Source organism: Elephantulus edwardii, unplaced genomic scaffold (genome assembly GCF_000299155.1).
Source record: "Elephantulus edwardii isolate Elephantulus edwardi_28Jun2011 unplaced genomic scaffold, EleEdw1.0 scaffold00096, whole genome shotgun sequence".
NCBI lineage: Eukaryota > Metazoa > Chordata > Mammalia > Macroscelidea > Macroscelididae > Elephantulus > Elephantulus edwardii.
Window position 1 is genome coordinate 187566 of NW_006399846.1, and position 12494 is coordinate 200059.

The 12494-nt window shown below is 37.3% G+C and overlaps 1 protein-coding gene across 1 annotated transcript in view; it reads left to right on the plus strand.

Moving 5' to 3' along the window:
- The window catches only part of LOC102863260, a 475179-nt gene that overhangs the window by 53131 nt on the left and 409554 nt on the right, over positions 1-12494 (plus strand). Inside the window, exons 6-7 of the mRNA XM_006891348.1 lie at positions 2680-2978; positions 3076-3390. Of these exons, the coding sequence (XP_006891410.1) occupies positions 2680-2978; positions 3076-3390 (614 nt within the window). The remainder of the gene's footprint in view (positions 1-2679; positions 2979-3075; positions 3391-12494) is intronic.

Sequence of the window (12494 nt, forward strand, 5' to 3'; positions counted from 1 at the left end):
CCACTGAGGGATTAGCTCTGAGACAGTTCAAACTTGACAATAATGAATTCAAATTTTTCCAAGGAGTGTCCAGAGTTGTTTTACTATAGTAATCTTTAAATATTCTGGGTAGGAATGATGAGAACTTCCTACTCTACAAATGAGCCAGCTCCATGATAATAAGCCTAACTGACAGACAGGTTCTGCTGACAAAGTATCCTATGCCCATTTTCCCATCAGAGACCCAGGTGCTTCTCACTGGGTAATTTTTCCTGGTGCATTATTCTGCACAATAATTTCTCAGTCAGTTTAGAAAAAATACCTGAAATTTTAATACATTTCATAAGCCATTTCTGATGTCATTGGCTTAGGAAACTTTGGATTGGATTATGGGTACAGAGGTTGTTGGCTGGTGCCAGCTCTAAGTCAGAAAAACAGTTCCCTCAAAACTCTGTATGTATATGGTAAACTTGTCTGATTAAAAATGGCCAATACCAGTCCATTTAAACTCAATAATGCCTCGAAGGTTGGTCTTTATATGTTCCATATCCTTTACACAACTTCCAAATTTCCTGGATTCATAATTAATACATTCAACTTATGAAGACAATAATATTATCTATTATTCCAGGGAATAACAAACTGAGGAGAGATGGTGTTACATTCATCTTCAAAAAGAGCATTTCAAGGTATATCTTGAAGTACAATGCTGTGATGAGGGGATACAAAGAAGACCTATTAGCACAACAATTATTTAAATATACACCCCAACCACTTAAAGTTGAAGATAAAAAAATTGAGGATCTCTATCAAGTTTTGCAGTCTGAAATTGATCAAACATGCAAGCAAAATGCATTAATAACAATTGGTGACTGGAATGCAGAAGTTGGAAACAAAGAAGAAAACCTAGTAGTTGGAAAATACTACCTTGGTGACATAAATGAGAATGGAGATCAAATGATAGAATCTTGTACAATCAAAAACTTCTTAGCTGCAAATACATTTTAAAACATAAAATCAGCTATAAACATAGGCCTCATCCGATGGACTACATAGGAATTGACTACATGAGTGGAGAAAGACATTGGAGAAGCTTAAAATCGGCAGTCAAAATAAGACCAGAAACAGACCAGTATGTACAGATTACAATCATGTACAAATTACATCATGTACAAATTACAATTTAAACTGAAAAAATTGATCTTCTCTGGTACCTCTCTCCACCAATTTGATTCCTGTGTAGTTCATCAGAAGAGTCCTTAGAATAAAAGGATGTCAGATTGACCTTGGTTGAAAGCAGAGAAAACCAGAAAGATGTCTATGTGTGTTTTACTTACTGTGCAAAGGCACAGTGTGTGTGGATTTTAATACTTTATGACTAATATTGAGAAAAATAGGAATCCCAGAGCACTTAATTGTGCTCCTGCAAAACCTATTCACAGACCAAGAAGCAGTTGTCCAGAAAAAAACGGCATGGTTTAAAATCTGGAGTGGTGTTCATCAAAGTTGTATCCTTTCTGTATTTAACGTTTATGCTGAGCAAATAATTAGAGAAGCTGATTATATGAAGAAGAATGTAGCATCAGAATTGGAGGAAAAGTCATCAACAATCTGCATTATGCATATGACACAATGCTGTTTGCAGAAAGTGAAGAAGACTTGAAGCACTTCCAAAAGATCAAAGACGACTGCCTTCAAAATGGATTACATCTTAATACCAACAAAACAAAAACTCTCACCACTGGACCAATAAGTATTATGGTAGATAATTCTAACTCAAACAACTTCTCTGTGGAGAAAAATGTTACAATTGATTTCTGTGAAGGATTATAGCCTCAGAAACCCTTTAATGTGGTTCTACTTTGTCCTACAGGATGAGTCAGAATTGACTCCATGGTAACAAATTTAAGTTTTTGTTTTTATCTAAAAGCTCTTAGTTATTTGAGTGATTGTGCTTTTAAACTAAGCATAAAAGTTTTTCTGAGCACAGTATGGGCCTCATTTCTTTAACCTTATTTTAACATATCTTTTCTTTACGTTTTAAATTCCACCATACTAAATTACTTATAACTGCTCATTGCACCATACCATTTCATGACTGTATTCTTTTAGTCCTGTTTCACATGTTGTTTACAAGCTAAACCCAATACCCTAATGGTTTCTAAAAACTCAGTTCAGATTACAGTATGCTCTTATTTGTTCCAAACAGATTCTATGACTCTTTTATTTGTTAGTTTTGTACCTAATACATATTTCAATTAAACATTATATCACTATTAAATATACTGAAAACCTTGATCTGGCAGAAAAACACAGACTGCAGTGAATGGAAGACTAAATGCAGAACTGAGAGGTAATTGCAATGGGTATACATTGTCAGGAGTTTTTAATGTTGTGAATACTGTAAGTGAAAAATTAGAAAGAATGAGTGCTATAACTCTCGACTGTTAATCTCAGGAAGCAAAGTTATAGAATTTTCTTGATTGTATTGGTTCAATGAAGAGTTAGGAGAGCTAAAATTTTTTATGTCCAACTCTAGATATAAAGAAAAAGAACAAATATGGAAAGTCAAGGAGCACACTGATCTCTCTAATTCTGTGGGTTTTCCCCCTCATTTCCATCATAAAGGACATCATAAAGGACTTGGGAATCATGACATAACTCACTGAAGTTTTGTTTTTCAGCCCACAGGGAACCCAGATTCGCTAAAAGAGACATTCCCTGCTCTGGTCGTGTTGAAGTGAAACATGGAGACTTATGGGGCTCAGTCTGTGATTCTGACTTCTCTCTTGAAGCTGCCAATGTGCTGTGCAGGGAGTTACAATGTGGCACAGCCGTCTCAATCTTGGGGGGAGCTCATTTTGGAGAAGGAAAAGGACAGATCTGGCCTGAAGAATTCCAGTGCACGGGTGATGAGTCCCATCTCTCCCTCTGTCCAGTAGCACCTCGCCTAGATGGCACTTGTAGCCACAGCAGGGATGTTGGCGTCATCTGTTCAAGTGAGATTCAGAGACCATCTTCTATTTGTTCCCACATTGAGAATGAGCTGGGATAGGTAGTTACAGTCTTCTTTTCTAAAACATTGTTTCCTTTTAGGATACACAGAAATCCGCTTGGCGGATGGCAAGACCCGTTGTGAGGGAAGAGTAGAGATGAAGATGCTTGGGGCCTGGGGGCCTCTCTGTAATTCTCATTGGGACATGGAAGATGCTCACGTCATTTGCCAGCAGCTTAAATGTGGAGTTGCTCTTTCCACTCCAGGAGGAGCACATTTTGGGAAAGGAAGTGGTCAGGTCTGGAGGCACAGGTTTCACTGCACTGGCACTGAACAGCACGTGGGAGATTGTCCAGTAACTGCTCTGGGGGCATCATTGTGTCCTGAAGGACAAGTGGCCTCTGTAATATGCTCAGGTAAGAGGGTGAAGACCAGTTAACAATGAATCTTATCCACTATGGAGTGTCTTAAGAACAGTTGTACAGATAGGAATGAAAAGCAAGAAGTGGGATATAGTTCATTTTGAAAGATCAAGGCAAATATGTCAGAATTTTAGACTCATCTGTCTTTTAAGAAGGGTCATGAATTTCATATTCATGGTCATCTTAGTTATTTGTTTCTGTTAGGGGACATGGAGGTGATTCCAAAGCAAAGCTAACTTATATATGACAGAACAAAACACTGACCAGAGTTATACCATCCTCACAGTCAATACTATGTTAAAGCTATTATTTCAATAAATATAACTGAGAGTTTTCCTGTTTTTACTGACCTTCTACATTACCAAACAATGTTCTTTTCTGGGGTTAGGGCCCTGCTAATAACATATCCAAAGTACATGAACAAAGGCTTATCAGCCTCACTTCTAAGGAACGATCTGGTGACACATATTTCAACTTATTTGTTCTGGCAGTTTGTGGTATATTTAATATTTTTCAACAGCACCAATAATAGAATGTATAAATTCTTCAGACTTTCTTACTTATTGTCCAGCTTTCACCTGCAATTGAAAATACCGACATTTGGGTGAGGGCCGTTTTGGCCCATAAAATTGCATTTTTATTTTGTACTTTTTAAAAAAGATTTTTATTTTATATTGGTTTACTTATTCCATTTGTATAAATTGCATTTCACACTATTCTTCATTTACTTTATATTTCATACTATCATTTCGGTTCATTGTGTTTTATAAAATTAATCATCATTGAACTATGCCCACCATTCTCTGTATTTCTAGATCTCTACCAGATCTTTCTAATTTTCTTAACCTTCCTTTCATCCACCAAATTGTGCAACTCTCATGATTTCCCACCTGCCCATCTTCACCTCTCTCTGCTCCCATCCCTCCCTTTGGATCCTCATATTTTATTATTTATCTTCTATTTCTACAGTGAGACAGTTAGTTCACTCAGCATAATGCTCTCCAGTACCTCCCCAATTATGTAGTAATTTTCAAAATCATTGCACCCGAGTGCTGCATAGTATTCCATTTATATAAATGCACCACAATTTTTCAATCCATTTGATTGTGGTTGTATATTTGGGGTGTTCCTATGTTTTTGTTACGGTGAATAAAGCTGCTATGAACATTAGTGTACAAATCTATTTTTGAATCTCAATTCTAATTTTCTCAGGGCATATTCATAACAGCCAAATGGCTGAGTCATATGACATTTCTCTGTTCAGCTTTGTGAGGAAGTGTCAAACGAATTTCTAAAGTGTTATTTTACAATCCTACCAACAGTGTATGAGATTTCCTATCTCTCCACATCCTCTTCTTTTTGATGATTTGAAGAAATTTTTTGCAGACCTTTCCACTGTGATACATAATTTTGTTTTCTGACTACCGCTTCCATGGGCATTGATTGTAGATCCAATTAAAATTAAACCCTTGATAGCTTCAGTCTTCTCTCTGTATATCGTTATATTGCCTATTGATCCAGCTGTGAGAATATTTCTTTACTTATATTGAAGTATTATACATAGTACTGAAGCTTGTAGTCTTTTTTTTACTTTTTAAATTTAAATTTATTATTAATTTCAGTAAAAATTTACAGAGACTTTGGATTTCCATTCATTCATTGTTGCACTTTTCTTCCCTCCCAACACTCCCCCCTAGTACACTACCCTCTTGGAAAAGTAAAAGAAAAATTCTTTCATTGTTTTACAAACCCTCCCCCAGGTCCACTCCATCATGCAGCCTTCGCTCTAGACTCCTGTCAGGACAAAAATACCTAATCACATATCCCTTTAAAACAGTTTTCTCCCTTATCGGTTTCAATGCAGTATACATTATTGAACCCATCTTTCTCAGTCTCTCCCCAACCCCAAGCTCAGTCCTGTTTTACAACAGTGGCACCATGCAGTATTTGTCCTTTTGTGGCTGAGATACTTCACTCAGCATAGTGTCCTCCAGAGTCACCCATTTTGAATAATATTGCACAAGTTCCTTGTTTTTCAATGCAGCGTAGTATCCCATTGTGTGAATATACAACAGTTTCTCTATCCATTTGTTTGTTAATAGGCACTTAGGTTGTTTCCAACTCCTTGCTATTGTGAACAAAGCCACAATAAACATGGGTGTTTATTATCTGTTTGGATGTCAGTAATGGTCTCTTCGGAGTATATTCCCAGTAGTGGAATTGCTGGGTCAAATGGTATCTCTATTTGCAACTTTTTGAGAAAGCACCATACCACCTTTCACAGTGGTTGCACCATTTTACACTCCCACCAACAGTGAATAAGGGTTGCAGTTTCTCCACAACCTGGCCAACATTTGTTGCTTGCTGTTCTGTTAAATTTTGTTATTCTGTCTGGGCTGAGATGGTATCTCATAGTTGTTTTAATTTGCATCTCTTTTAGAGTTAGGGATTTTGAACATTTCTTCATGTGCTTGTTAGCCATCTGAATATTTTCTTCGGTGAAGTGTCTTTTCATATCCTATGCCCATTTTTCTATTGGATTATTTGCCTTTATCTTGTTGTGGTGCTCAAGTATTTTATAAATTCTGGATATAAGTCCCTTATCTGATATGTAATTACCAAATGCTTTTTCCCTGTCGGTGGCTTCCCTTTTTACCCTGTTGGAGAAGTTTTAGGATGTGCGTAGGGATTTGATTCTTAGAAGATCCCATTCATCTATTTTATCTTCTCCTGGTTTTAGGTGAAGGTTGTAGTCTTTTATTTTCATTAATTAAGTGATTCAAGGCCTCTTCACTTTTCAGCAAGCAAAGTTGTGTCATCAGTATATTGGAGGTTATTAAGCCTTCCTTCATTTTGGGTGCTACATTTTCTTGATTCAGTCTATTTTCTCAGATTATTTACTAAGCATGCAGAATGGATAGGTATGGAGAAAAGATAGAACCCAAATACTCACCTTATCTAATTGTCTTTTTTTTAATTTATTTTATTATTTTGTGTGTGTGTGTGTGTGTACTGTCCAATCAGATCTGACTGGTACAGGAGGAGGACATTGCTCCTCCTTCTCCAGCAGAGCATCTGGTGGATTTGAACCATGCACCTCTGGGATTGCACACCTTTTCTAATTTTAAACCATGCAGTACTCCTTTGTTTTATTTCAACAGCTGACTTTTGATCTATGTAGAGGTCCTGCATAAGCACAATTAATAGCTTCAGAATTCCAATTATTCTCAATGTTATCAATAAATTTAGATTAACATAATTAATAAAATATAGGTAAACATATTTCTGGTATTCTCTATGATCAGCAATAACATCCCTTGTTCCATATCTTCTGAATTTGGCTTCAATTTAAGCTGATCCCTGTCAATGGACTGTCACAACCATTTTTTGAACGATCTTCAGCACAATTTTACTTGAATATACCGTTGATATTATTTGATAATTTCTTCATTCTTTTGGCTAATCTTTTTTTTTAATGTCTTGGATTGCTTCCATTCAATTGATGAGGTATCTATCTTCCAAATTTCTTGGCATAGACAAGGGAGCACTAATATTGTTGTATTAATTTGTTCAAACATCTCAACTGGTGATCTGTTGTTTCAAGAACTCTGTTTTCCACCAGTGCCTTCAGTGCTGCATGAAGTTCTTCTTTCAGAATCATAGATTATTGATCAGATACTAACTCCTAAATGATTAAATATTTATCAATTCTTTTTGGTACAGCTACTCTGTGTATTCTACTTTTTAAAAAAAGTTATTGGACTTCATTCATTACATTATACTTTATATACTTAATTATTATTGATCTATGCCTTTTATTACCCCATCTCATGGAGTTCTTATTCTATCTTGCTTGTTACTGCACACCTCTTCATCTGCCTAGTGATCTTTGCCATCACAGTGATTCTTCCTCTTCTTCTGCCTCCCTTTTATTCCTTTCATTCCCCTTTTTGTTCAGATATGCTTATCTTGATTCTATTTGTAGATTGCAGTAGCCATATTGATCCTTTCCTGGTTTATCCTTCTTAGTTCTAGTCTTTAACAGTGTTTGTTGTCTGTACATTCTATTTCTTTTTTCCACCCCAGTTCTCAGCTACCCTTCTACAGTCTAACTGTCTTCTGACTGAATTATTTTACTCAACAGAATGCCCTTTAGACTCTCCCATGTTATGTAATATTTTATGAATACTTCATTGTTCTTTAGTATTGAATAGTATTCCATTGTGTGAATATACCAAAATTTCTCTATTCATTCAGTTGTGGATGACCATTTGGGCTGTTTCCATTTTCTTACTGTTGTCATTAATGTTGCTGTGAACATAGGTGTGCCTATATATGTTTGTGTCTCAGCTCTGATTTCTTTAGGTTATATTCCTAGCAGTGGAATGTTGTTGTTGCTATGTGCCATTGAGTCAGAATGATTAATAGCTAACCCTTCAATGGGTTTTCAGAGACTGAATCTGGTGGATTTGAACCATTTACCTTTGGGATTGCAGCTCAGTTTCTTACCACTAGGCCACCAGAGCTCCCTTTAGTGAAATAGTTAGGTCATACAAGATTTCAATATTCCTTTTTTTAATTAAACATCATATTGCCTTCAATAGTGATTGTACCATTTTACATTCCCATCAGCAGAGAATGAGAGTTTCAATCTCATCCATCTTCAACAACATTCACTCTTAAACTTTGCTGTGCTACTGGGGTGAGATGGTGTGGTGTTAGCTTAAAGTTGGCTTTTTTAGCCATTACCTTAAGCCCCTCTGGTCTCCAGTGACCTTAACTGCTGACACATGGTCTTACAAATCATCAGTAGCAGTGGGACTAGGATAAGCACGAGCGTGAGCGAGAGCATGAGCTTCCCACACTGGGCAGCAAGTCTTGAGGGACACTAGAAGACTGATTTTGGTATGTATATTGGGATTATGTTGAATTTGTAGATTGCTTTTAGTAGAATTGTCATTTTTTACAATTTAAGTCTTCCTATCTATGAACAAAGTATGTTCCCCCCTTCCCCCACTTAATTAGGTCTCTTATCATTTCCTATAGTAAGATTTTGCAGTTTTCCTTGTATAGGTCTCTTGTGTCTCTAATTAGGCTTATTCCTAAAGTTTACAACTTCTGATTCTACTTTCCATCATCAGTAAATATCAATGCATTTTGATTGTGTGCTTGATCAATTTAAGACTGTAGAAGTTGGTAAACTCTTCACTGTCATGATCATTGGCCTTAGGCGTATAAATTTGAATTATAGTCTTAATCTCTAATTTTGCATGTAAACATGATATCACTGATAGTATTGCACTTTAGAGTAGATCTTGGAAAGTTTTGGTTCTTTTTGTTTGGGTTTTTGCTTGTTTTTGGCAAAAAGCATAATACTATTCCTCTTTCTGTGCCACTATGTGCATAGTAAATCTTATAATTGTATGATTAAAAATAGCCAATAGCAATCCATTTCAGCTCATTAATAACTCACTTTCTCATTCACTGTCATTGTCAGTGGGTCAAGATTGACTCTGAACTGATCCTCTATTGGAGTTCCAAGACTGTAAATCGACAGGAGGGGATTTTCCATCTTTCTCCCAAGAAGCTGCTGGTGAATTTGAAATGCCAAAGAGACATAACTCCACAGAGGCTATGCAACCATAGTTCCCTTGGTTGATACCTCTTGTTGTTATTGTTGTTGGGTGCCATTAAGTCAATTAAAACTTTAAGGACAAGAGTTCTATCCTGAACTATCCTCACTATCTCTAATATTCCCCAACCAATCCAGTGTTACAGTCACTGTGTCAATCTATCTTGTTGAGACTCTCCTTCCTTTTCTTTGACAGTCCACCTTGCCCAGCACGATATCTTTCTCCAAGGACTACCACCTCCTAACCATATATCCAAAATGTGCAAAAACGAAAGAATGAAAACCTAATTTCTCTGTAAACATTCCTTAACAACTCAATTAACAAAAAAAGCCCTAAAATGTGAAACAAAGTTTCACTACCTTTGCCTTTAAGACCTGATTGCACCTCCCCCTTCTTTGCTTTTTTGAAATCATGTGATATTCAGTACTCCTTTCAACACCACATTTCAAAGGTATCAATTCTTCTGTTATCTATATCCATTTGTCCAACTTCCAGATGCACAGGAAACAATTGAAACTATTATAGTTTGAAGTAGGCACACCTTATTATTAAAACTGACGTCTTTGCTTTTTAATACTTTGGAGTGGTCCATGACAGCAGGTTCCCCCAATATGACATGTCTTTTGACTTACCGACTGCTGTTTACATAGATGTTTGCTATGGATCAAAATAAAATTGTTGACATCTTCAATCTTTTCTCTGTCATGATGTTGCCTATTGGTCCAGTGGTCAGGATTTTTTCCCCATGATCTTGAAGTGTAATCAATTAATGTCTATAATATTAATTTAAACTATTTAATTTTATATTTTTAACTTGTAGTCTTCTTAGAGTCTTTTTACATCCTATATTCTGATTTTTAATTAAATTGTGTAGCTTTATTCTTATATAATTTATTCATATAAAGAAATGAAGGTCGAAGAGATTGAGATTGTTAACAGCTTCAGTTTCCTTGGCTCCACAACCAACATTCTTGGTACAGGCAACCAGGAAATTAAAAGATGAATTGCACTGGGAAGGTCTGCTGTAAGGGACCTCTTCAGAGTACTGAAGAGCAATGATGTCAGTCAGACTAATGTGTGCCTGATCCAGGTCATAGTCTTCATAATTACTTGCTATGTGTCAGATTGCTGAACAATGACTAGGGATGATAAGAAGGAGAATTGATGTCTTTGAGCTGTATTGCTAGAGAAGAGTATTGAATATACCGGACTCTTAGAAGAAAGAACATGTTCATACTAGAGAGGGTTAACCAGACTACTTCTTGGAGGCAAGGATTCTGAGCTTCATCGGATATACTTTGGGCATGTTATAAGAAGGGACCAGACCTTGGAGAGGGGCATTATACTTGGGAGGGTGGAGAGACAGTACAAAGAGGAAAACCCTCAATGAGATGGATTGAGTCAGTGACTGGGATAATATGGGGTAGGTGTGTCAGAGACAATAAGCTTGGCTCAGGATAGAGCAGGGTTCATAGCTGTTGTACATAAGGGTTGCTGTAAGTCACAAGCAACCCAGTGGCACATAACAACAACAACAACAACATCATCATTAAGATTGACTTTATTTTGAAGAGTAGCTCTGATGGTGTAGTCTGTAGCATGTTGCACTGCTAACAATAGTAAACGTGATGATGATGATGATGATGATAAAAGAAAACCTGATATCACCAGTGGTTCAAATCATCCAGTGGCTCCTTAGGGGAAAGATGAGCAATCTCCTCCCATTAGGACTTTGGAAACTCAGTGGATTGTTACTATAAATGAAAACTGACTTGAGGGCAGTGAGATGAGTTGACTTACTTTGAAGAAGCAGTTTTCCTGACTTACATTTTTATTGTTTTCCAATCTTCGTAGCTCATATTCCAATGCTGTATCAGACAATACTCAATTGCTTTTCATAGCATTTTCTGTGACTATATTTAAAAGGAAACAATTTTTGGTTGTTGTTGTTGTTAAGTGCTGTTGAGTCATAGACAACTCGTAGTAACCTTATGAACAAAAGACCAACTTTCATTTCTCCAAGTTCATAGGGTTTTCAGAGGGAAGCTATTTCAGAAGTGGATGTCACTCCTGCTTCCAAGCTTGTTTTAATCAGGAAGCTCCACCAAACACTGTTCACCATGTGTAACCATTATCACATTTGACACATCAGTGTCACAGTGTTTAGCATCAGAGAAACCACGAGTACACCTCTGTACAGCAAATGGACAGACCAGTGCTAAACCACTTAGAAAAATGTTTGAACAAAAACAATTAAAACCAGGCCTGAGGGCTGCAGATTAAAATCACCCACCTTTGGCTTGGTAGCATCACTTTCTGTCCACTAGGCCAACTGAGCTCTCTCTATGATGTTGTTGTTGTTGTTAAGTGCCACGGAGTCATAGATAACTCATAGCAACCCTATGAAAAAAAGACCTGAACACGTGTATACTTTTCAATGTTTCTCCAAGTTCCTAGGGCAGTTATTTAAATTTACTGTATGTTAAACACATCTTTTAATTTCCTGGCTACTGTGCCAAAAGTGTTGACTGTGGAGCCAAGCAAACTAAAGTTGTGAGCAATATCAATCTCTTCACCATCCATCCTGATGCTGCCAATTGGTCCAGTGGTGAGAATCTTTGTCTTCTTGACATTGAGCCTCAAGCCATATTGGAGGCTGCAGTCCTTGACCCTCTGAAGCAAGGACTTTCCTTCTCAATTTCAGCAAGCAGGGTTGTGTCATCTGCATAATGCAGATTGTTGATGGATCTTCCAGTAATCTTGAACCCATATTTCTTCTCATAGAGCTCAGCATCCTGGATAATCTGTTCTGCATACACGTTGAAAAGGAGACAGGACACTTCCCTGGTGTACGCCCTTCTCAATTTTCAGCCATGCAGTGTTTTCTTGCTCTGTTCTGATGACTGCCTCTTGGTCCAAGTATAGGTTTCTCATTGGCATGATCAAGTGTTTTGGGATTCCCATTCTTCTTAGAGTCAGCCACAGTTTGTTATGATCCACACAGTCAAACACCTTTATATAGTCAATAAAACCCAGATATACATTAAAAGACAAATACCATGGGAGAGTCTGCTGTTAGGGACCTCTCCAAAGTACTGAAGAGCAATGGTGTCTTCTGGAGACTAAGCTGGGTCTGATACAGGCCATAGTCTTAGCTGTCACTTGTTATGCATCAGAGAGTTGGACAATGACTAAGGAGGATAGAAGGAGAATTGATGTCTTTGAGCTGTGGTGCTGGAGAAGAGTATTCAGGGTACTATGGACTGCTAGGAAAAAAAATAGATTCACCCTGGAAAGGGTTAAACTGGGTGACTCCTTGGAGGCAAGGATTCTGAGGCTCCGTCTAAGATACTTTGTACATGTTGTAGGAAGGGATCAGTCCTTGGAGAGGGACATCATGCTTGGGAGGGTGGAGGGACAGCACAGGAGGGGAAGGCCCTCTATGAGGTGGATTGATTCAGTGAC